We start from the raw sequence: 26,160 nt of genomic DNA, 5'->3' as shown, positions 1-26,160 counted from the left end.
TCCACCAACATCCCCCTTCCCTTGGTCTATTCACAGTGACCAACTCACCTAACCCAGAGGCCAGCACGCACCAGAGAGCAGCAGCAGTGACCAGACCAGCACCAGAGGCCAGCACCAGGTACCAATGACCAGCACCAGTGACCAGGACCATTACCAGCACCAGTGACCACTACCAGCACCAGTGACCACTACCAGCACCAGTGAACAGTACCAGTGACCAGCACCAGTGAACAGCACCAGTGACCAGGCCAGCACCAGTGACCAGGCCAGCACCAGTGACCACTACCAGCACCAGTGACCAGGCCAGCACCAGTGACAACTACCAGCACCAGTGACCATTACCAGCACCAGTGACCAGGCCAGTACTAGTGACAATTACCAGTGACAATTACCAGCACCAGTGACCAGGCCAGCACCAGTAACCAGTACCAGCACCAGTAACCACTATCAGTGACCATTACCAGCACCAGTGACCACTACCAGCACCAGTGAACAGTACCAATGACTAGTACCAGCACCAGTGACCACTACCAGCACCAGTGACCACTACCAGCACCAGTGACCATTACCAGCACCAGTGACCACTACCAGCACCAGTGACCACTACCAGCACCAGTGACCACTACCAGCACCAGTGACAATTACCAGTGACCATTACCAGCACCAGTGACCAGGCCAGCACCAGTGACCAGGCCAGCACCAGTAACCAGTACCAGCACCAGTAACCACCACCAGTGACCATTACCAGCACCAGTGACCACTACCAGTGACCATTACCAGCACCAGTAACCAGGCCAGTACCAGTGACCATTACCAGCACCAGTGACCATTACCAGCACCAGTACCAGTACCAGCACCAGTGACCAGGCCAGCACCAGTGACCACTACCAGTGACCATTACCAGCACCAGTGACCAGGCCAGCACCAGTGACCACTACCAGCACCAGTGACCACTACCAGCACCAGTGACCAGCACCAGCACCAGTGACCACTACCAGTGACCATTACCAGCAGTGCACCAGTGACCATTACCAGCACCAGTGACCACTACCAGTGACCATTACCAGCACCAGTGACCATTACCAGCACCAGTGACCACTACCAGCACCAGTGACCACTACCAGTGACCATTACCAGCACCAGTGACCAGGCCAGCACCAGTGACCATTACCAGCACCAGTGACCAGTACCAGTGACCATTACCAGCACCAGTGACCATTACCAGCACCAGTGACCATTACCAGCACCAGTGACCATTACCAGCACCAGTGACCACTACCAGCACCAGTGACCACTACCAGCACCAGTGACCACTACCAGCACCAGTGACCATTACCAGCACCAGTGACCAGCACCAGTACCAGTGACCATTACCAGTACCAGTGACCAGGCCAGCACCAGTAACCAGTACCAGCACCAGTGACCAGGCCAGGACCAGCACCAGTGACCAGGTATACTAATTACATTTTATTTAATTATTCTCTGGTTGTGTTAAATTGGGAAGGGGGGGCGCGGTGGTGGCGGCGTGCGTGCGTGGGCGTGGGGGGGGGGCGTGGCCGCGGTGTGCGTGGAGGGGGGGGGGCACCTCCCTGAAATGAGTTTTTGCAGGTTGGGATGTCTGTATGATGTGTGTCGCAATTTTATACGCTATATTGTTTTCTTTCTTTATTTGCAATTTTTTTCCCCACGAAAGTGGAATTAACCTTTAAGTCAATTCCATAGTGTTAAAAGTATTCAAACTGTTGTTTACTTGTTTCCTGAGTTCAAACCTGCTGTCCTTGAAAATGTGATGAATGAGAACAAAGCTAGTTGTCACCCAAGCCGTTCTAAGGGTATCTCCAGACACTCATAAGAAAGACCTTGAGGGGAAGGAATGGGAAACAAACAGGTAAGGACTATGTCAGGTTAAATATCATAATGGAAAAAAACTATAAGACCTGGCATTATCTACGCCATTTAACTGTTTACACAGGCACTTCTTTTTGCAGCCAAGACCAACTAAACACATTTAAAGACATTATGGTAAGGTTATAAAGCACAGCTAAAAAAAACTATTCAACATGGATTTCCCCACACAGGAATAATATGAATCCCAAACCCAAGAACAAAAATATAATAAACTGTAGCTTATTACATGCCTTAGATATGGTAGTAGCAATAATTTTTTTTTTTCCATGCTTTTTTTCCCAGCCGGTGCTCCTGTCAGTATTACAGTTAAGGCCCCATTCACACCTCAGCGTTTTGTAACTTGAAGCTCAAAGCTCCAAAACGCTGGAGGAGAAAAAAAATTAATTATTCTCTTTGGAGATGGTTCATATCTCCACTCCAAGTCGCCTGAAGCCAAACGCCTAAAGCTCAAAAAAGTTCTGGAGCTTTTTTATAGCTTGCATCGGGCAGATTTGAACATTTGTGGCGCGTTTTTATTCCCATAGAAAAGCACGTTTTACTGCTCAAACTAAAAAATTTAAAAAATTAAATAGTAATATTATATGAATAAATAAATGTAAACTAAATACACAAATACCTAAAAATCATCATAAATAAAATAAATGACTAATATGTAAAAACACATATATAATAATTAACCCCTAACCTTAAAAAATAATAAAAAAATGAATACTAATACAATTATTAAACACCCAAATTCAAACAAAAAAAAAGAATTAATAATAATTTATTGTTAGAGTGTTTAGTTATTTATTATTATTTTTAACAGTAGTAGTAGTAACAGTAGTAGTAAGAGAAAGAGTAGTACTAGAAGTAGTACTCTAAAAAAAAAAAAAAAATTAATAAATAACCCTAGGTCAGGAAGCTAGTTCAGCTAATACTAAATCTCATATAGCGAATGCAAATTTTTCTGCAGCTAATATCCAGGGTGCAGTGACATGTGAGCACCTCCTGACCACCCTGTTGTCTTACCGTGTATGACCCTGGCTCACCTTGACTACGTCCCTGACTGCGGCAGTCACCTGCTATCAAGCTACAGGTACCCATGCTTCTTTGAGCCTTGTACCTCTGTCACCATATTCAGGGGTGCTCGGACCACAGCCCCAAGGGAAGCCCTCTCCTCAACTCGGCTTCCAACCAAGGTACGTGACCCCCTAATCCTTACCCTAACCCCAACTCCTAATCCTAACCTTAATTCTAACCCCTTATCCTAACGAAAAAAATAATAAATGACAATAAAAAAAGAAATAAAAGCTAAAAAAGCTGAAAAGCCTAGCAACAAATGATGCAAAAGATGATGTAGCATCTTTAGGCGTTGTTCTGTCATTTTTTTTTAGCGTTTTTAACATGTTTTTATGGGTGACTATTTGCTAATAAAAAAACACCAAAGCCAAAAAAGTCACCCATAAAAACATGAAAAAGCTCAAAAAAAATGACAGAAAAACACTGAAAGATGCTACACTCGTGAGGGTGACAACATTAATTTACTGTACTGAAGGGCTGGACAATCCCCGGCTGTCAGGTCGCCATTGCGACAAGATGTTTTGTCCTGGCACCTGAGCTGCCGCCCGAATACTCCCCACGCCCCCCTGCTATGTATCCTGTGCTCCACTTGCCCATTTGTGGGCCCGTGACGGGCATAACAGGTGCCCCTAGGTAGACCTTGTAGTTGTTTCCCCAGCCATCAGTGCGATGTGCATTGCATTACATTCAGTGGAGCACAGGGGAGACACACAAGGTCTTTTAGACTCTGCTGGATGTCTCATTAACCACTTAAAGCGGAGTTCCACCCTGGGAAAGTTTTTTTTAATAAAAATACCCCCGGGACAGTCAGGGCTAGTGCATTCCACAATGGATAGCCTCTGATCTGTCTCCGGTTGCACTTACCTGCAAGAAGAAATACTCACCTTGAAAATGTATTGTCCAGCGCTGCCATCTCAGGTGTGGGCAGCTAAAGCCAGCGCGAGCCTCTTCTGTGTCCTCTTCCGTCTTCTTCGGTCCCACAATGCACTGCACCGGCCCCGCCGTCACTTCTGGTGCCGCAGCGTCATCCCTGCACAGCTCCTGGGCATGCCCAGAAGCTGTTTAGCAAAGTATGATGGCGCCTGCACCGGAACTGACGTCGGGGCCAGTGCAGGCACATTGATTCCTGGGAGCAATGACGTTCAGCTCCCAGGAATCATTGCAAGCCAGGAAGTGACGAATCGCTGTGGCCGCCGAGGGGAGGAAGAGGAAGTAAGGTAAGTATATTATCTTCTAAATGAGGTAAGTAAAAAAAAAAAAAAAAAATTGCGATTATCCATTTGTTTTTCAGGCCTTTTGGCTAAGATCAAGTGTAGTATCTGTTCTTATCAGTTGGTATGGACCCTGATGGTTAGTATCAGCAGGGGCTGAAATGAACCGGGGCGCTCTAGGCGTAACTGGAGGACCGGGAAGTAGGCACTGTCAGAGAAAGCCGGATGGGTCCGTTGCCTTCTGATTTGAATGGGTCCGCCCCTGTCAGTTTGAAGGGAGCGGGAAAGCCGGTTTCGCCAATTTTCCGGTTAGTACTGCTCCTGGATGTGATTGGTAAGGAATGGCGGATGGTGGTGGGGGAACCTTTCCTCCTGGGTTGAATCTGGCCTTGCAAAAGGCTTGTCCCCAGTTGAAGGCAGGTTCTCCCTAAGCTGTCTAAAATTCTGATGCCTCCTGATGGGATAGGGCTACACTGGGTCTGGCCGGGGGCTGAGACCGAAAAAGCCCGTGGTGCACGTGCCCCTGGGGTGGCAGCCCAGGGGTGCCTCAATTTCACTGGTGAGGGGCAGCTCACCTGAGTTTTTGTGGCACCTTGGTCACTGCACCATCACACTTTTTCTGCACCTGCCTCTTGGGGTGGGCCTTTTGGCCAACACCAGAGGAATTTTTTATTCCTGGCCGGGGGGGCCTGCCGAGGTCTAGCACTTAGGCACTATCCAGCACTTCTCCACTTCCCTTTTCCCCACTCTGTTTTTCTTTGTTTGTGTGTTCACGTATGTCCCTTTTTGTTTGTTTTGTCACTGCACGACTTGGATGGCGTAGGTCCTTGGGCCTGCCCTGTAAGTCTTGGGAGGGGGTGGATATGGCCTTTTGGCTTAGTTCGCCCTCTCCCATGGGGTCTCCCTTCGGGGGAGCCCTACCTAGTACTCGGAGTGGGCTGTTTCGGCAGTCCCCCTGAAGAATGGGGTCTGCCCGGCTTCGGCTGGGTGGACCTAAGTGAGTACCTCAGTCCCTGTCAGGAGCTTCGCGCCCCGGGGGATCAGGGTCAGGGCCCTTCCTCTTCGGAGGAGGGCCATGTGTGTACGCCTTGTGCACTTTTTTGTGTGTTCACGTTTGCGTGTGTGCACTTTTTTATGCACCGGGTGTAAGTCTTTTGAGTGTGTTTCACACACCACGGGCTTAAAAAAAAAGAAAAAAATTTGTTTTTCAGGTGACCCGAAGCGAGAAGATGGAGGTAAGTATAATTTTAGGGTGGAATCCACTTTAAGGACCGTCACATGTACATTTACTGTGGCAGGGCGGCCCTTAAGCGCAAAATCACGTACCTGTATGAGGTTTTGTAAAAGGGTTCTAGGGGGTGCGCGCGTGCCACCGGAGCCCCACTCCCGCTGTGATTGAACACAGCTGGAGCCAATCAGCGGGTCCGTTGGCCACCGGCCACCCACAATCATTGAGGAGAATGACAGAACCGTTGTCTGCCTATGTAAACGAGGCAGACTGTCATTCTGCAGACAGGAAGAGAGAGATCTTGTGTTCCTACTAACAAGGAACACAGATCTCTCTCTTCCTGCAGTCAGTCCACTCCTCCTAAAGTCAGAAAGCACTCCCTAGGAGCACACTGAACCCCATTGATCGTGTCAGATTTGTCCGCCGCAATGTCGCAGACCTGCTAAAAAACATCACTGATTGCCGCCATTACTATTAAAAATATTTTAAAAATAAAAAGTACATAAATCTATCCCATAGTTTGTAAATGCTATTAAAGAATGAGTTTATAAATTTGATTTTTAATCTTTTTTATTGGATGTGTTTTATAGCAGAAAGTAAAAAATATATATTTTTTTAAAATTGTCGGTCTTTTGTTTATAGCGCAAAAAATAAAAACCGCAGAGGTAATCAAATACCACCAAAAAAAAAAGCTCTATTCATAGGAAAAAAAGGACATCAATTTTATTTACAGCGCCATTGTCCGTTAAAGCAATGCAGTGACGTATCGCAAAAAATGGCCTGGTCATTAGGGGGTAAAACCTTCCGGAGCTGAAGTGGTTAAAGAGGACCTGTCACCATAAAAAAAAAAAAAAAATTGTCACATAGGGGACTTTTTGTTCCCTATGTAAAGTAAATATAAAGCAAAAAACAATCAGCGCAATCAGTAGTTAAACTTTACGTTGACATGCAAGCTAAACACTGACCCAAGCATATTAAGAAAGCCTAGACAGAAGATATACAAGCATAGAAGAAGTGCAGCGCAAATCATAAATAAGGAACTGAAGCCCCAAACGTCTAATTTTGTGATCACTCAATGATAGCTCAAGTCCAAAATCAGGGTGCTGGAAGAAATCCACTCAGAGTGATATTCCCTTCACCAGAGGCACTCAGATGCGCTCACCTTATATAAATACCCCTGTATTACCAGCAGGTCAAATGGGCTAAATTCAGGAACACAGGAACATATTGATTTTCTTATTTATGATTTGCGCTGCACTTCTATGCTTGTATATCTACGTAAAGTAAAAACAGCTTTTTTTTTTTTTCTTAATTGTAAAAAATTAAAAGGTACACCCAAGCACAAAATAAAAAAAAATTTAAATAAGGCCCACTACCCCCACATATACACACGTACAAATGTAAATGTACGTGGCGGGGCGCCTACCTCTGAAAACATTGATTGTGACACACATTACATAACACCATGCATGCTGGAAAGTGAACAATAATTCTAGCACCAGACCTCCTTCGTAACGCTAAACTGATGACCTAAGGGGGGCTTTTACCTATAAGGAAAACATGTTGGGTATCTATTTACTCAGTGCAACCTCTGCTTTTATCGTTTAACAAACAAATGGGTCATTTATTGCGTTACTGAGTCCCCTAAAATTAACTTTTAATGTGTTTTTTTACTGAAATGTTGTGTTTCCTAGACCTTTGCGGTAATATCGTGTGACATAAAAAATTGGAACTACCACTATTTTATTTTTCAGGGGGTGTGCTTTCAGAAAATATATGTTTGGGGGATTTATGTACTCTTCAGACCTAAAATGATTTTTTAATTGTGTGCAAAAAACCCCGCAAAAACAGCTCTGGCTATGAAAGGATTAACCACTTCAGGTCTTGAAGGTTTACTCCCCTTCATGACCAGGCCATTTTTTGCGATGCAGCACTGCCTTACTTTAACTGACAATTGCGCGGTCCTGCGACGCTGTACCCAAAAAAAAAGTATGTCCTTTTTTCCTCACAAATAGAGCTTTCTTTTGGTGGTATTTGATCACCTCTGCAGTTTTTTTTTTTTTGTGCTACAAAAAAAAAATTAAGATTGACAATTTTGAAAAAACAATATTTTTTACTTTCGGCTATAGAACTTACCCAATAAAAAAAATGTAAAAAATCTAATTTCTTTATCAATTTGTGCCAATATGTATTCTGCTATATATTTTTGGTTAAAAAAAATCCCAATAAGCATACAGGGAGTGCAGAATTATTAGGCAAATTAGTATTTTGACCACATCATCCTCTTTATGCATGTTGTCTTACTCCAAGCTGTATAGGCTCGAAAGCCTACTACCAATTAAGCATATTAGGTGATGTGCATCTCTGTAATGAGAAGGGGTGTGGTCTAATGACATCAGCACCCTATATCAGGTGTGCATAATTATTAGGCAACTTCCTTTCCTTGGGCAAAATGGGTCAAAAGAAGGACTTGACAGGCTCAGAAAAGTCAAAAATAGTGAGATATCTTGCAGAGGGATGCAGCACTCTTAAAATTGCAAAGCTTCTGAAGCGTGATCATCGAACAATCAAGCATTTCATTCAAAATAGTCAACAGGGTCGCAAGAAGCGTGTGGAAAACCAAGGCGCAAAATAACAGCCCATGAACTGAGAAAAGTCAAGCGTGCAGCTGCCAAGATGCCACTTGCCACCAGTTTGGCCATATTTCAGAGCTGCAACATCACTGGAGTGCCCAAAAGCACAAGGTGTGCAATACTCAGAGACATGGCCAAGGTAAGAAAGGCTGAAAGACGACCACCACTGAAGAAGACACACAAGCTGAAACGTCAAGACTGGGCCAAGAAATATCTCAAGACTGATTTTTCAAAGGTTTTATGGACTGATGAAATGAGAGTGAGTCTTGATGGGCCAGATGGATGGGCCCGTGGCTGGATTGGTAAAGGGCAGAGAGCTCCAGTCCGACTCAGACGCCAGCTAGGTGGAGGTGGAGTACTGGTTTGGGCTGGTATCATCAAAGATGAGCTTGTGGGGCCTTTTTGGGTTGAGGATGGAGTCAAGCTCAACTCCCAGTCCTACTGCCAGTTTCTGGAAGACACCTTCTTCAAGCAGTGGTACAGGAAGAAGTCTGCAGCCTTCAAGAAAAACATGATTTTCATGCAGGACAATGCTCCATCACACGCGTCCAAGTACTCCACAGCGTGGCTGGCAAGAAAGGGTATAAAAGAAGAAAAGCTAATGACATGGCCTCCTTGTTCACCTGATCTGAACCCCATTGTGGTCCATCATCAAATGTGAGATTTACAAGGAGGGAAAACAGTACACCTCTCTGAACAGTGTCTGGGAGGCTGTGGTTGCTGCTGCACGCAATGTTGATGGTGAACAGATCAAAACACTGACAGAATCCATGGATGGCAGGCTTTTGAGTGTCCTTGCAAAGAAAGGTGGCTATATTGGTCACTGATTTGTTTTTGTTTTTGAATGTCAGAAATGTATATTTGTGAATGTTGAGATGTTATATTGGTTTCACTGGTAAAAATAAATAATTGAAATGGGTATACTGTATCTTTGATTTTTGTTAAGTTGCCTAATAATTATGCACAGTAATAGTCACCTGCACACACAGATATCCCCCTAAAATAGCTAAAACTAAAAACAAACTAAAAACTACTTACAAAAATAGTCAGCTTTGATATTAATTAGTTTTTTGGGTTCATTGAGAACATGGTTGTTCAATAATAAAATTAATCCTCAAAAATACTCATTTGCCTAATAATTCTGCACTCCCTGTATATTGATTGGTTTGAACAAATGTTCTAGCGTCTACAAACTGTGGTATATATTTTTGTAATTTTTTTTTTTTTTACTAGTAATGGTGGCAATTAGTGACTTATAGCGGGACTGCGACATTGCGGCAGACAAAATCAGACACCTAATTGACACTTTTTGGGGACCAGTGACACTAATACAGTGTTCAGTGGTAGTAAGGAAGGCGTTAACATCAAAGGGTTAACTGTGTGCCTAGGGAGTGCTTGCTAACTGTGTGGGGGGTGCTTGTACTTTGGGAAGGCAGAGATCCATGTTCCTGCTTAGCAGAAACACAGGATCACAGCCTTCCCTTGTCACAGAACAGAGATTTGCCTGGTCGCATCCGCTGGACCTGCTGATTGGCTCCCACTGTGTCCAAGCGGAAGCGGGTCGCTGCAGCACACATGCGCACCCAGGCCCGGAGGTGCAGAATCACAAACAGGTATGTGATTCTTCCCAGAGTGGCCGCCCTGCCACAGTTAATGTACGTGGGGCGGTCGGCATCTGGTTAGAGGATAAGTTCACCTTTGGAAACATGTTACATGTTCCACCCATAAGATTTGTTAGTTAAAAAAAAAACAGCTCAACTTTTTTAGATGGCTCCTAAATTCAAAGCAAATTTGTCAAACCCTGCTGTACTGTATCTAGCGTGTTTTCAGCCTACGGCTACAATAATCTACCCCTCTCCTTGTTTCCATAACAGAGTAGAAGGTGTTCTGTAGTTCTCAGAGATAGCCAGGAACAATGCAACTGATAGGAGTACAGCACTGGAAGTTCTTCTGAAAATATTTCAGGATTGTTAAACAAGTAGTTTCCAGACAGACGCCATGGCAGTATACGTTTGGGGTAGCCCCGCCTCCACTCCTACCCCATAGGACCCCACTCCCATAAATCCTTGTTACCTTTCAGCAGTAGTGTTCTTTTTTGTCCTCCTCCTGCACCGGTCTGGTGCTATGTTCCCTACCATTCTGAAGATTATAAAACGCAGGGAAAGCAAGAGTCGGCAGGATATACATATAAGGGATTTTTTCTCCCTTGAGAAAGTCACGTGATCTGTGACGCAACCGGTCGGGAGGCTTTGGGTGACGTCGACTTCCGGTTGGACGGCCATAGCCGGAAGTGCCCAGGAATCAACACCGTAAGAGTGCGGCAACACTGTATCGTCTCTGCCTGTTATTTACGTCTAAAATATGAGTGTATTCCCCTGTTTTTAATGAATAAAGATAGTGCTTACATGCTTCACGATTGGGTATTATCCTCTTTTTTTTGGGAAACACTGGTACCGTTTGGAGCCAATCTGGGATTGATAGCTGTGGAGTATAGAGTGGAGGTCGGAGTATCTCTCGCTACCAGGGTAACACAGCATTTCACCCCTAGGGGGAGAGACCAGCTTAAAGCGCCTGAAAAGGTGCAGTGAGGTGAGCGGCCACTGCGCCTATACTATCACGGCTCACTCCGGATCACAGCACGGGATATTCACAATATTGCCCTAGAGAATCACTAACTGTCACTTTATTATTTGTGCAAGGATGAACTTTATCCTATCACTGCACTAATTGTATTCACTGCATAAGGATTATCGATTGCACAAGACTGGCATATTTTTGGTTAAAAAAATCCCAATAAGCTTATATTGATTGGTTTGCGCAAAAGTTACAGTGTCTACAAACTATGCATTATTTGTAGTAAGTGCGTTGATCAGTGACTTATAGCGGGATTGCAGCAGACAAATTGGACACCTGACACACTTTTGGGGACCAGTGACACTAATACAGTGATCAGTGCTAAAAATATGCACTGTCACTGTATTCATGACACTGGCAGGGAAAGGGATAACATCAGGGGCGATCAAAGGGTTAAATGTGTGCCTAGAGTGCTTGCTAACTGTGGCAGAGGTGCTTTTACTACTTGAAGACAAGGATCTGTGCTTCTGCTTCACGGAAACACAGGATCCAGTTCTTCTGTACTCACAGAATGACAGTCTGCCTTGTTTACATTGGCAGACTGTCATTCTGTCAGAGTCTTAATGCACTCGTGCCCAAAACCCAGAAGTGCAGAATCATGAAGATATATACCTGATTGTGCACAGAGTGGCCACAATGTAGCAGTAAATTTGCTATTGGGTGGTTGAAAAAGCAGTTAAAAAGGGACTCATCGTTTGGGGGGGGGGGGGATGCCAGGCCATTCTGTACACTTCTGGGTAGTGTAGGAGAATGCACCCAAGCCTCACCCCATCACAATGAGGTAGGATGGAGCAAGTACTTTGGTATCATCAGTAAGGGTTGAAGCTGTGACTGTTCGGGTAGTCTGAATTTTTTTTTTTTTTTTAACAGGATGGTTTAGGAGATTGCTGCAGCTACCACTAGGTCACTAGGTGCCCGCACTTCATATCTACAGCAGTTTGCTCCCCCTTCCCTTTTGCCCAGTCACAAAGTCTCTTTAGCTAACCCACAGCGCTCAGGTGGTCCTTTGTATTGCATTAAACACTTATTTCTACTTCTTCTAAAAATTGTACAGCTACAGTACAAAAAATAAAAAACAGCTTAAAAATTAGACTTAAAAAAATTGTCCCAACCCCTGTAATGATCAGTGTTGCTGGTCAGCTGGATCTGCATGTAAATATGAAAAAAAAAAAAAAAAATGTAACGAGAATGTGATTTGAAAAAAGGAATTTATATAACGAACACCATCAATACATGTATTGATTCCATACAGTTACCAGAGTAATATATCTTTCACAGTAGTGGGCCTTTAGAACACACAGACAAGCACTGCTCCAGTGCTGAAGAACTACAAAAGTAAACAGAAGGTCCCCCTCCAGCTTCAGGTCACTTGGTCTGAAGCCACAGGTGCTGTGTACCGCCATTTTAATGTCAATGTAGTCAGTGAAAGTGGAAGAAAAAAAAAAAAAAAAGTTTTGTGACATCACAGACCACAATGTTGAGCTGCCCAACATTTTAGCTTCCATTCACATGCCTTCATGTAAAGCACACAAAAGGCACCAATGCTTTAGGTCACATGTAGATAATCAGGAGCAAGCAGATTTTCTTTTTTAATCTAGAAAAAGAGGTACATTTTTTTTACTCAAATTATCTGATTTTATAACACCCTCCCCCGTTGCTAGTTCCAGTTGAACACAATCCTGCAAGGGCTTTTATTTTACATCCGTACATACAATGTATAGTGTAACAATCTGACTCAAATGTTAAGATAAATAAAAACAATCTTTGTGTTATCTGTAGTTTTTATTTTAGTACTTTAAGAATTTGTACAAATTAATGAATCCATTTTTTTCATATTTCAATCAAAAAGTTTCACTGTGCTCACTGTCGCAGTTATATCAGCAATCAGAAAATCACTGCACTATAAAATAAAGTTATTATGAAAACGTTATACATTTTCACATAGAATTTTCTTTTTATCCTCAAGGTAATTCTTGGCACTGTTTCTAAAGCAGCTTGCCATATCCCTAAAAGCATGCAGGGGCAAGGAGAGAAACTGGGTGTGGGGCAATAAGGGAAGAGTAACACTTTATTCCAACTTCTTGCACAAATTCTGAGACCTCCTACTGCTCATCTTCTACACACTGGACAAGTTGGAAGAGGAGATGCATAGTGCATGAACTGGTTTCTGAAATCCAGGCAGTAGAAGTCCAACTTGCGTAAATGAAGATGGAGGTTTGTTTGTTTTTTTTGTTTTTTCTAATAAAGGGTTTAAGATAGAAGGGGACACGGTTTTATAGCTGCAGACAATTTTACAATATACTTCCACTCCCATTAAGCAAAAACATACTTTTATCTACTCAAATGCAATTTACATGTAATTACAGCTTTCAATACTTTTTGTGCAAGGGGTTAAAAAGGATTGGATTTCTTACATAAGAAGCGAGGACACAAAGCAGAGATTGTGTCTTCAGATCTTCAGTGTTAACATATGATCTTGGCCAATGAATAATGCCAGGATATTAACGATGCCAGGGAATGGGCTGTACCAACATTAATCCAGCACTTAACGACTCTTAGTTCCTTCTTAGGATGGCAACTCGATCATTGAGCAAACACAAGACTTGGCAGAAAACAGGAGACATCTGAAAATCCTACAAGCCAGGCACCCTACACACTGCCAGGCGATTGGGCCTATATCAGTCCATTCACAGTAAAGGGAGCACCAAGTTCTTTGAAGTCTATTAAGTGGATGTGTACAGAATGTGTCCCATTGACTAGGTTAGCAGGTTACAGCAATATGCTTAAATTGAAAAGGGTCTCATCATATTTTCCTTTACATGGCAAGATAAAAAATAAATTGTTTAAGCTGGTCTATTTGGATGTAAAATCAGCAATGGAAAGCTTGAACCCCTCCCCTTAATGTATGTGTTTTGACTAGGTCACACTCTAGAGCAAGTGAATCAAGAAATGCTCTCAAAAGCATCAAATAATCTGGAATGCACACATTCTCAATGGGCTTGTGTTCAAGACTGCAAAAGCCGAAAGTGGTCATCACCTTCCAAGATTTTTTAACTTGCCCAAAAATGATCTCAGGCACATCTAACAAGAAACAGAAAGGGTAATGAGTATAGATGAACCCCAGGGACCAATCCAGCTTCATTTTTCATTCATAAAAATATGGAAAATTGAAACCCAGTTGCTATGGGTTACTGCATTTTGCAATTCCTTATTACAGATGGACTTTTTACAGACTGCAGCAGACATTTTTCAGGCACACTGGGATATTAAGGTAACTGCCCAATACAGCAGTGTGCATGGCTATGCAGCATGTGCCATGTACAGGAGCATGTGGTAAATCTTACTGCCCATTCTAATATTTAAAATGTGTGCAAAATAATGAGAAAAAAAAAAAAAAGACCGGTTTTGGAAATTTAGCAAAAAACTGTAGGGGCGGGGAGGGGGGGAAAGCACACAAACAAAAGGACAGAAAAAAAATAAAACTGAAGTCCCCAAGCATTTAATTATGCCATAGGAAAAAAGCCAGAGAGAGAAGGTATGAAAAACCAGAATATGGAAAAGTTGATTTGAAGCATGGCTTGTCTTATTTTCGCTCTTTCTTCTTCTCCTAAAAATGAAAATAAATAAAAAGCACCAATTAGTTTAATGAAGCGTTTTTATTGACTTCAATTCAGTAAAGAGTACAAAAAAAGATGTACAAAGTGCAGAAACACAACCATTTATTAGTGAAAGATTAATTTGATTGAATGTTATGCCCTCTACCCTTTTCTTTTGACCAACTATTGCCCTCTTAGGTCATAGCCTCATCCTGTGCACTGCTCCAAAGTTTCTATATTGCAGTTCCTGTCTTTTCAAATTCTTCTCCTTGTCCCATCTGACTTGCCCCCACCACTATAAAATATGGTTAGAATGATTCTCAAAGTCTACTTCAGGAAAATGGCCTATCCACCTTCCTCTCTAAACATAGCTATTCGTTACCGAGTTAACCAGTGAACTCTTCCCTGAAGCCCCTGCTACCCAGGGGCATACCTAGAGCATTTGGCACTCGGGGCGGATCCTATATGTGGCACCCCCCCCCCCCCCCCCCGGCGTGCAGACGACGAACCGCACATTGATCGGGCGACCAGGCCCCCCCCTCCTCTGCAAAAACGGCACCGATTGACCTGAGGTGCCTGACAGAAATACATGTAACTGACAGTGGCATACTTACTGTGTGCTACTGCCAGTGGTGTCGCTAGGGTTGGTGTCACCTGGTGCAGTAAACCATGGTGTCACTCCCCCCCAAAAAAATTATTTTCCTGTTTTCTGAAAGCGTGCCAAAGATGCCGCATGCAAGACTTTTGGTGCGCTTTCAGAAAATGCAGAAAAAAAAATCTATAGGACTGCAGTAATAACTGCGAATAAAATGTAGGAAGACCCCCTTTACATTACACAGCCCCCGGACCCCTTTACATTGCACACTCACCGTACCCCTGGACCCCTTTACATTGCACAGCCCCCGTACCCCTTTACATTACACAGCCCCCCCATTGGAACCCTTTACATTACACAGCCCACACCCCCTCATGGAAACCTTTATGTTACACAGCCCCCGCCCACCATAGAAACTTTTACATTATACAGCCCCCGTCCCCCAATAGAACCCCTTACATTACACAGCCCCCACCCCCCCATGGGACCCTTCACATTACACAGTTTCCACCCCCCCCCCCCCCAATAGAACCCTTTACATGACTTAGCCCTTGCCTCCCCTCAATAGAACCCTTTACATTATACAGCCCCCGTCAATAGAACCCCTTTACAATATAAACCCCCCAATAGAACCCCCTCTACAATGCAAACCCCCCCAATATAACCCCTTTACAATACAAACCCCTGCCAATAGAACCCCTTTACAATGCAGACCCCCCCTCCCCTAAAACCCCTTTACAATGCAGACACCCCCCCCCCCAATAGAACCCCTTTACAATGCAGACAACCCCCCCTCCAATAAAACCCCTTTACAATGCAGACAACCCCCCCTCCAATGAAACCCCTTTACAATGCAGACGCCCCCCCCCCCCCAATAGAACGACTTTACAATACAATTGCCCCTCCCCCTCCTACCTTATTATGAGGAGAGCAGAGAGGGAGAAACTGTACAAATCAGAAAATGGGAAAAAGACTCACTTCGCTCACAAGCCCTGTATACACAGCGGTCGGCGGGAAATGCCAAAGTTAACTGTGCTAGTTAATGAGCCAGTGATTGGTTGCTAGGTAAGCCCCCCCCCCCCCCACTGGTATGCCACTGCTGCTACCATACATTGCAAACTGGGCCCCCTCATCTCTATCTGTATCAGTCTATACTAGATTTTATCTCAAAGTCTGGCAGTGACACGCCCTATCATATTGAATGCACCGTACTGATATGTTGGTCTTTCATAAAAATAAAAATGTTATACTAAAAAATGCCTGCTTACAGCATTATATTTTAAGTGTCCACAGCTGTACAAGACAAAATGATTGCTTGATTCACCATTATGCAGGCCATCTCTCCAACTTTTAAAAGGAGATACCCTATTCACATTTTGGTTACTGGTTAAAGAGATGAGTATGTTATAGCAATTTTAGTTAATACTGTGGCCTTATCCATGAAGCTAATGTTTCATACTATGCATTATCAGTCCTAATCTTCCTAACCACATCACCTCTCACACATGTTTATCCCCTATGGACCAAAGCAATTTTTGCATTTATGCTATGGACCCACAAGGTAAATTGTTTTTTTTTTTTTTTTTTTTAAGAGGACAAATAAGTTGAGCATATAATGAATGGTTATCATTGAAAAACATTGGGGACCACTTTGATGTCCAAGTGACAAATCACAAGTGTGAATGGGGAGTTTTGCAGAAGAGACAAAGCATGTCATTTTTGCATTAAAAAAATCACACCTGTCCGCACATTTTCATTGTGCAGCCTAATGTTCCATTTTAAAAGTCAAATAATTCAACGGGCAAAATAAAAAAATAAAAGGATTGAACTTAACACAATAAGTGATGGGAACGAGGTGGCATTTTAAGATTTTGTATACCTGCTCACTTCCTTCCATTGCAAACATGAAGGAAATTAAGGACAGCACACACATACAAAATGTTCAGCACTGCTGCCTATTGCAAACCCCGAACTATGTATTTTAGAGGAGAAAACTGAAAAGGTCCATCATAAAGAACTACGTACCTTTTCGTTCATGGCCAAGATGACCATTATTTTCCTGAAGATGGCAATGAAATCCAGAAACAAATCTACACAGTGCCTGTAAATACAAAACACAATCTTTAGATGGTTAGCTCTACGGGCCAGGATTCTCATTCCCAACTTTAATTGGAAAAAACAATATTTTATTATTAGCAACAGTCTTTTGTTGCACACTGCCATTTGCAATCTACTTTAAAGAATGCCCGTGCTGACATAAGAAATCTAGCACTTAATGTGTATCTTGAGTCTTATATAAAAAAAAAAAAAAATAAATATGGGACAGAGCTTTCTGCAAATAAATCCATAAATGTGGACCTATCTTTAAAATAGAGTATTTTGCAGCTGTGCCCCTTGCGAGGTCCCGAGGACCTCACAAGGTGGAAATGGGGTCCATTTGTCTAATGGAGGCATTCCTTTGAATGCTTAGGAGCAGGGCACGAGGATTGTAGAACAATGCCCTCATTGAGATGTAAAGCTGAAACCACTTCGGAAGAAAGAATGTTTTTTAACACAAGACCCCATTATCATTGTAAAGTATGAGAAAAGGCACCTTACAGGAAAGGGGTGGTAATTCATCGACACGTCTGACAGACGTGATGACTAAGGAATCATCCCTGATGGGTTCACAGCATGAACTTTGCAGGGCAAAAAGAACTAAGTTAAGGTCCCAGGGAAGCAAAGGGTGCTGCACGGTGGACCTAACATGAGAAGAACCTTGAACCTTAACTTTGTTAAGAGTTATGTTCTGGTAAAGATCTGTTTGCCGGAAGGCCAGAATGCAGACAGAGCCTATGGGATTGCACCAGGCCCGGACAGGGACAAAAAATAGGCCCGGGCATTTTAGGCTGAGCAGCCCATTTTTTATTTTTTTTTAACAAAATGACCAATGATGAACAACTACCGGTTTCTCTATGTTTTTTAGTTATATTTAGCCTGCACACCCATGCGATCCGATTCTGCAAATCGCGCTGCTTTTTGGAAACTGATTGCGGGGTGTCGTTAACCTAACATACACTCCACAATCTGTTTGCATGGACGGTTGCTATTTAGATGAAGTCTGCATTTAGTGTGAACCCAGGCTAAGAGATAACAGGTAATTTTAGGGTACATTAAAAATATATTACCCAATTTTTGGGTAAAATATAAAAGATGAGTTTGTGTCAAGTAAATAAATACCCAACATGTCAAACCTTAAGACTATGCATGCCTGAAAATAGCAACACATTTCAGTACCCTATATTTTCCATAGGCAAAGCTATTAAAGATCATAGAGGTCATCAGTTCACAGTTACCATGAATAATGATCCTATAATTATTGCGCTCATTCCAGTGTGCAGGGTGATATATTAGACGTGTAGTAAAATCAAGGTTTTTTGTTCACAGGCGCCCCCAAAATTTGTATGTAGTTTCGTATGGTGGTGGTGGGGATAGGGGTGACATCAGTGGTGGTGGGGATAGGGGTGACATCAGTGGCAGTGGTGTTGGGGATAGGGGTGACATCAGTGGTGTTGGGGATAGGGGTGACATCAGTGGTGGTGGGGATAGGGGTGACATCAGTGGTGGTGGGGATAGGGGTTACATCAGTGGTGTTGGGGATAGGGGTTACATCAGTGGTGTTGGGGATAGGGGTGACATCAGTGGTGGTGGGGATAGGGGTCACATCCCCCATAAATAAAATAGAACCAAGTCCCAAAAAGTGTATATTGATTGGTTTGTGTGAAAGTTATAGCGTCTACAAACTATGGAATATATACTGAATTTTGTTTTTTAATTACACTTGTAAAGGCGGTGATCAGCTACTTATAGTGGGACGGCAGGCAATCTGACACTTTGTGAGAACTGTCACTGACATCACCAGTGACACGACATTAGTACAGTGATCAGTGATGATAATATGCACTGTCACTGTACTAATGACACTGGGCAGGGAGGGATCAACATCCAGGGCCATCAAGGGGTTAAATATGTGCCTAACAAGTGTTTGTGTGTGTACTCGTTGCTGCTTTTACTAGGGATCTAGTAGTTTTCATTCCTTGCTTAGCAGAGATTGAACAATGAGATCCCCTGTCACTGAACACAGCTCTGTTCTGTTTACACTCGCAGAGAGGTGTTCTGTGAAGCTAAGAGCCGATCGTCAGGTGCCGGCACCTGGTGATCAGCACGTGCTGAGATGAATCAAGGCTGGGCGGATGCGCACACCCTACCCGGAAATGCAGAGTCACATGTGTCTGCGCAGCTGGCCCGCACTTCTGTAGTAAATGTACAGTGTGCAAGTGGTTAACACCGTGTTTCAACAGCCATGAGAGTAAAGCCAGGGACTTTGAAGCAGGGTAGAATAGAAGGCCTTGAGGCAAGAGATCTGGCATCTTCAGAAGAGGCCAGTGATTGTCTGCCAGAAGTCTGACTATATCTGTGTACCAGGTTTGGAGCAAGTAGAATCATAGGCTTCCTCTCTTGCTTTTTTTTTTTTTTAAATGGAGGCGGCGAGGCAAAATCCACAGTTGAGGGAAGTCATAAATGAGCCTGAACTCATACCAACAGAGCTAGAGGACCCATGGTTCGGGCCGAAAACCGGTGCTTGTAAGGTACTTGAGGTAACTTGTATGTGGAGGCTAGGATGCCCATATCTGGAGTATCCAATTTTTGGCGTACCAAATTGAACACATCTGGATGAAGAGAGATTTCTCCTTAGTCCAAGTGGTGGCAGCTGAGATAATCCCCCCTGTCAGTTGTCCACTCCTGGGATATGGACTGCAGAAATAACTGGAGAGCGAGAAAATCTGGTTTCCTTCCTTCAATGCAGCCAGGCATTTCATGGCCCCTTGAGGGTTCATATATGCCACTGTGATGGCATTGTCTGACTGTACCCGAATCAGGTGGCCCTTAAGAAGGGGGTCAAGTGTTGGAAGGACAACATGCTTACTCTGAGTGCCAAGAGGTTAATTGGGAGCTTGGTTTCCTCTCGTGACCATGTTTCATGAACTGTCAAGGACTGGAATACACTTCCCCAGCCTGAAAGACTTGTGTCTGTTGTAACAACTTTCCATCCAATTGTAAGGAAAGAAAGACGCTCCCATTGTTACAGTTGGGCACAGCCCAACTGCATTTGAAAATAGAATCCTGGAGTTATGCTTTAGGCTACATTCACACCTGAGCGTCGCGTTTTCGCACGTTTTTTACCGCGATTTACAGGCATTTTTGTGTAGGCGTTTTTAGATTGAATAGAGACCAATGGAAAACGCCTGTAATCTGCCCAAAAAGAAGCTCATGTACTTTGAGTGTTGGGCATTTTGTTCACAGCGTCAAAACGCTCAGATGTGAACAGGGGCCATTGAAATGAATAGGATTTGTCTTGTTGGGCGTTTTGAGAGCTGATCCTAGAGCAGAAAAACTCCCCAAAAAGCCTACATGGGAACAGAGCCTTAATATCTACAGAACAGATGGAGGTAAGAACCAACACAATGAACTTGGCTAAAATCATTGCAGTCTGAATATTTAACCTTAGAAGATCATTTTTACTCCTTCTAGAGCTTTAGTTTATATCTGCATTATCTTAGATTATTGAAGTATTTCTCTTGATTATCATGAACAAGCAATCCTGCTCAATATCCATCACTAGTGATTAGGCTTACAATTATGGTATGAATAACAATTCTTAGATTGGATGAAGCCAGAAAAAAAAAAGTTTTAATATGGAAATGGTTACCATGCTTACCAGACATAATCCTTGTCTCCATTCTCAACTTTTTCAATGATAAGCTGAGTGTCAAATAAGACAAAACCACACATGACCAGAAGACCAATGTACATGTGGACCTGGAAGAGAATTGCCAATTGTATTAGCAAAGGATGGAAACAGCAAACAAGACCAATGTCAATTCACTACAGGACCCCATCAACAGCAGCATAACAAGCTCTTGCCAACTACTTGAAAAAACCGATGCGCAATTAACAGAATATGATGCATGGAATCTGGACACTTCCTTGATACAGGCTAAGCAGAGCATTCAAACTTGAAGGATTAATAAAGGAGAGCACAGTGCATCAAAATCTATTTCTTCTGGTAATTTCCTGCAATAAGGTACTATAGGGATTTTGTGGCACACTCTCTCTTTACCAACAGATAAACAACTTTAACAGACATAACACAGAAGTGCACTAACTTAAAACCAGAACTGTAGAAGACTTTAAAAAAGGTTTTAAAGACTGGCAGACTAAAAAAAAAAAAAAAAAAAAAAAAAATCTCTATTACCAAGAAGTTTAAAGCGGTATTAAACTAAAAATAAATAATTATAATATATCAGCTTGATAATCTAATGTACTGGCTGCAGATTTCTTGGGTGGAAGACTAATTAAAGTGTAAGCAAGTGTGCTATTAACCTCTTTGTATTGGCGCTTTGAGGAGTTGACTGTAGCAGCCATACATTGTCCTAATTTAAACTTTGAGTTATCAACAGCAGCAGACTGGATACAACCATGTTACAGCACAAACTAAGTGAAGGGCCCATTCCATTCTGCTAAGCTTTATTATGTTTTTTTTTTTTTTTCTAGAGGGAAACCTTTTATATTCTCATTATATTCTCATAACAATGCATAAACTCACTTTAAAAAGGACGGTTGATCCGATGAAAATATTAACCAATCCAGAGAGTAATAGGAGGCTCAGAGCAGACATCAGCACACCTGTGTAAGAAACAACACATTCACATTGGGAAGACAGTTCATGAAACGCAACACATGACATGAAACAGGATGACACTTACCTCCCAAGTACAGGTATGTGCGTCTTTGTGCATAAAGGGCACTGAGAGAGAAGCAGGTGAAGATCACTGCAGTGGCCAGGAAAGCAGTTGGAATGATGCTAGAATAAGAAAAAGTTTTGTTAGATGACATTAACAATATGGGTTACAAAAGGAGTAATAGGTCTAAAATGGACTGACGATTACGGAGAAACAGGTTATTTGTAATATTAGATATTCTAGGTTGCTGGAGATCACACCAAGATATAACCTTCATCTGCTCTGCGTCTTTCATATGCAGTTACCCCTTTTTTTTTTTTAATCTCAAAAGTTAAAGTGGCACTCTAAATTTACAATAAATCTTAGTCTGCATAACATATAATGGACTGAAAATTCAGTTATCGAGAAAATCCTTCCCTAGAATGTGTGTGCTCTGGCCTCAGTGCCTAACACTTTAAATAATGTACATAGAGAGTGATGTATAAAGCTACTATTGAAATGTTATCAACTATAATGAATCAGAATACAAATAAAGTGCAGCTAATACTGTGTCAACACACAGGATAAATCCTTTATTTGTATTTTGTTTTTCTTCTGGTTACAGTGGCTGCTAATTAGATATTATATATTTATTGTTGCATTATAAATTTTTTGCACATATTTTTATGAAGAGGTAATTTACTATTTCACAGTGACCACCAGCGCTGGGCGTGTGTTTGAGAGATTTCATATCAACCACAATTTTCCATATAATGAATCAGAATTGTTAAATCTTTCTAGCCTGTACTCTGCTCACATGTCATCCAAAATTATCCCAGCACCACCAGGATAAGTGAAGTTATTATATACTAAGAAGTCATTAACTGTACAGGTCTTGTGGAGCTTTAGATTTTTTTTTTTTTAAATAGCATTGATTTATTAAAATGGGTATTGCCCCTAGCAATCATGCACCTTCCTTAATAAAAACTAAACCAGAAAAATAAAAAATGGGAACAGTTTGGAGAAAAAAAAAAAATCTGCATTCTTTTGCAGTTTTTCAACAGGCTGCAGTGTCTCCTAGGCTCAGCAATGCTTGTGTCCAAATCTGTCATGCATATTGACATATGTAAATACCTGGGATCAACAGCCAAGCAAAGATTCAAAGCAGGGCCCAAACCAATGCCTAGAAAGGAAAGTGAGAAATACATTTTATAATACAGAAATCATTCACAAATGTTTTGCAATAATATTTTTAATAGAGAGCTGCAGTGATTGGGCTTCTACGGAAATCTGAATATTCCATCCTGAATTTATAAACAAGCAAACTCACTATGGAAATCGTATATATATTTTTTTCCCTGGTCCAAGGAGGACTCTAGGTCCTGGGCAAAGGTTACCCAAAAGCTATTGGGAGTTCTGCCCACTGTCAGACCTTGCACTGATAAAGTGGAACTAAAAAGGTAAAAAATGTAATATTGCAAGCAGGCAGGATACTTATTGCAGAAGAGACATGCTAGGTCTCTGGTGCAAAAAACAAAAAAAAAGCATCTGCCTGTTTGCAGTCTACTTTAGAATGTATACTGAGCTGCATATGTATAGCTCAATTTACATATATGGTGCCAGGATGAACAAACTCCTACATATGTGTGAAAGTTACATCATCATCTTGCACCAGTCAATTAAGATTTTGAAAACTCAGCACCTGTAAAAAAATGATGTTAGAGCCATCAAGGGACCTCATAGGCCAGATCGTAAGCATTTGCAGAGTTTAGCCATGCTTAAACACATGCAGTCTCCTGAGTGCACATTACAGTATCACTCAAAGCCATGTGAATAAAAGGAATGTAAACAGTTACAGGACCCCATGTTAGAGGTTTATGAATACTTAGGAGCTGGAATATTGCTTGCTTTAGATTAGCATGTTCAGCCACTCATTGCATTTCATCAATGAATACATGGCTTTCTTTGATCTGCTGAGGTGGAGAGGCAAGTGAATGACGTCACGCTCCCTATCACAGACAGAATCAGGGAAAACCCTGTATTCATTGATTAAATACAAAGCATCCTCTGAATGGCTGAGCAGCGAACAGCTTGTCTTGATGATGGTCTGGGACTGAGATTGGAGGTCCCAATCCTAATACAGAACCGATGTTACACAGTTTAGAACCCCATAGGTGCATCTGTTAGTGAAGCAATAGTTTGTTTGGACAAGGTTGGTCCAAATGAACTATTTAAAATCACATCAGACCAAGAAATCCTAAGTTAGTAAATTTAAATATTATATAAGCAATTCTGATTTGCAGCACTGGGGTCCTTTGTGCAGATAGTGTCTTGGTTTGGATCCAAACCAAGTCTGCATGTTCTTTCTGTGCTTTGGGTTTGCTTCTGGGTACCCCAGTTTCCTCCCACAAGCACATGCTGGTAAGTTAACTGGCTCCTGTCTAAACTGTCCCTAGTATATGTTTGTGTGTAAGTACGCATGCCAGATGGGGTATACTGGATTGAAAAGCTCAATGATGGCAGATACTGATGTGAATGTACAGCATGTAAAGTACTGCATAAATGGTCAGTGCTATATAATTGTCTGTAATATAGAAGTAAATCATAAATGTACAGTAAACCCCCGCTCCATCGCGGTTTCGTTTTTGCGGTCCCTGTATATTGCGTTTTTTTCTGTAATGTTATTTTACTATATAAATCATTGAAAATTAAATATTTTTGTGTTTTCCATAGCTCTTGCTCTGTCTCTCAGTATCTTTTATGTGTTTAAATGAGATTCTATGGTTTTAAAAGTGTGTTTAAAGACCTTAAAATGCTTTTAAAAAGTACAGTGACAGTAAAAAAAAAACATGCCTACAGTGTATTTTAATAGGGTTTTTCACTTTTCGCGGGTGGGTTCGGAACGTAACCCCCGCAATGGAGGGGGGTTTACGGTACTGTGAAATTAAACAGGAAATAAACCAAAGAATTGCTCACCAGAGAAAAAGGCAAAACCAGCTAAGATTCCCAGACGTTTCTTCTCAGTCTCTCTACTGTGAGGGGTGAACATCAGCCATAGCATCATGCCCAATGAGCCTGCAAGGGACATGAAACTGCCCTGTATAGCAAAACAGTAAGAACTCAGTAAATGCGGACAAAATTCAACCCGCGCCCCCTCTCCAAATAACTTTTTATACAATATTTTCTAATATATATAAAAATATCAAAGTTACACATAAATGATAAAGCCCGATTGGTCACATAACTCATTCTGACTAATTCCCTACACACAAGAAAAAACCCACTGGGATACACAATGAAAGTCAGTATATAACTGGATGCAGTTGGCAACAGACAGTTTTACTTTCTCCAGCTTTTGAAATGTGTCACTAGTTTATATAGAAACTAGTGGACTACCAAAAAACACACAAATATAAAATTGCAGCTTTGCACTTAAACTTGACTTTGGAGGTCGTCCATACTGTCCTTGTATTACAGCACAGGGCTAAATAATTCCATATGGTCTACAACCTTTGTGGTATGTAGGTGAAGACACCTCAAGTACCTAAAGAGAAGAATGGAGTTTATTCATGAAATCACTAACCTGGAGAAACCTGAAGACCACGTTGACATAAGCACCAGTAGCGGAAACCAGCAAGCAAAGAGCAAAGCTGGCATACACATGCTTTAAGTGCTGCCGTGTGCTGGGAGAACTGGAATACAAAACATGCCATAAGTTAATTTTTATGCATTTTAACTACTCGCTTCACTAAAAGGAAAGCAGAAGGAACAAAATCAGCATCTGAATTATTTTTTGAATAATACTGGGTTAATTTAGTACAAGTTAAAAAAGTTTATGAAAGAATTTGTGAAATGATCATGAAGTCCAGCTTCCCAAAAAAAATACCAAATACTCTGCAAGGTTTGGGTCTCCACCACCATGAAGGTCTATGGACAGATTCTCACCTCTTTATAATGACCTATAGATTATAAAGTTCCAACCATGCTTGCTCCTATGAGCTGGGATCAACTAACATGAAGACGCCTTATTCTTCCTTCTCGGTACAATCCCATTTGGTTCAAACAAATATAGGATATAAAAAAATATAAATAACTAACAAATAGTGCCATCTGTATAATAACTAGGAGGGTCTCTTGATGAAGTCATATAGATGCAACGCCTGCTCAACAAAGGTCGGTTCTCTAATAGGAGCCTGATACACATGGTTCTGTTGGAGCCGACAGTCTCTGCATCCAAAAGAAGAAGTGAACCGCAGGAACCATCCTGCTCTGCGACAGTGAATGCCTCTCACTTGTATTTATTGTGAGTGCAGTTTTTAATAAACAGTTGGTTTTAAAGTTATTATACAGAGAGCAATATTAGAACTATTAGAAGGAAAATCTTCCATTACGGACACTAGTTCTGGTGACACCCCGGGATTCCCTCTCACTTACTGTTTTAGCTATGGGACAGAAAGTTAAGGGAAATCTCCCCAATAGAGCCCAGGGGGCAAAAAAAACAAAAACAAAATTACACTTTAAGGATTAATACA

At 42.0% G+C, this 26,160-nt stretch overlaps 1 protein-coding gene across 2 annotated transcripts in view; it reads right to left on the bottom strand.

The window, feature by feature from the left end:
* The window catches only part of TMBIM6 (transmembrane BAX inhibitor motif containing 6), a 168,602-nt gene that overhangs the window by 139,448 nt on the left and 2,994 nt on the right, over positions 1 to 26,160 (bottom strand). Inside the window, exons 2-9 of one of the 2 annotated variants that reach the window (XR_014224919.1) lie at positions 25,212 to 25,320; positions 24,605 to 24,725; positions 22,763 to 22,811; positions 21,674 to 21,771; positions 21,514 to 21,593; positions 20,626 to 20,726; positions 16,893 to 16,968; positions 14,205 to 14,283 (exon numbers count right to left, since the gene is read on the bottom strand). Coding sequence is in view for 1 of the 2 variants with exons in the window: in XM_082245543.1 (XP_082101669.1) it covers positions 14,260 to 14,283; positions 16,893 to 16,968; positions 20,626 to 20,726; positions 21,514 to 21,593; positions 21,674 to 21,771; positions 22,763 to 22,811; positions 24,605 to 24,725; positions 25,212 to 25,320 (658 nt within the window). In the remaining variant the exon portion in view is untranslated. Of the gene's footprint in view, positions 1 to 14,170; positions 14,284 to 16,892; positions 16,969 to 20,625; positions 20,727 to 21,513; positions 21,594 to 21,673; positions 21,772 to 22,762; positions 22,812 to 24,604; positions 24,726 to 25,211; positions 25,321 to 26,160 lie in introns of those variants that run through there. The other variant, XM_082245543.1, reaches the window with a different exon arrangement.

The sequence above is a fragment of the Pelophylax lessonae genome, assembly GCF_965119305.1.
Source record: "Pelophylax lessonae genome assembly, chromosome: 2".
Taxonomy (NCBI): Eukaryota; Metazoa; Chordata; class Amphibia; order Anura; family Ranidae; genus Pelophylax; species Pelophylax lessonae.
Note: the sequence above shows the minus strand (reverse complement) of the source record. Positions and strands in the feature narration are given on the sequence as shown.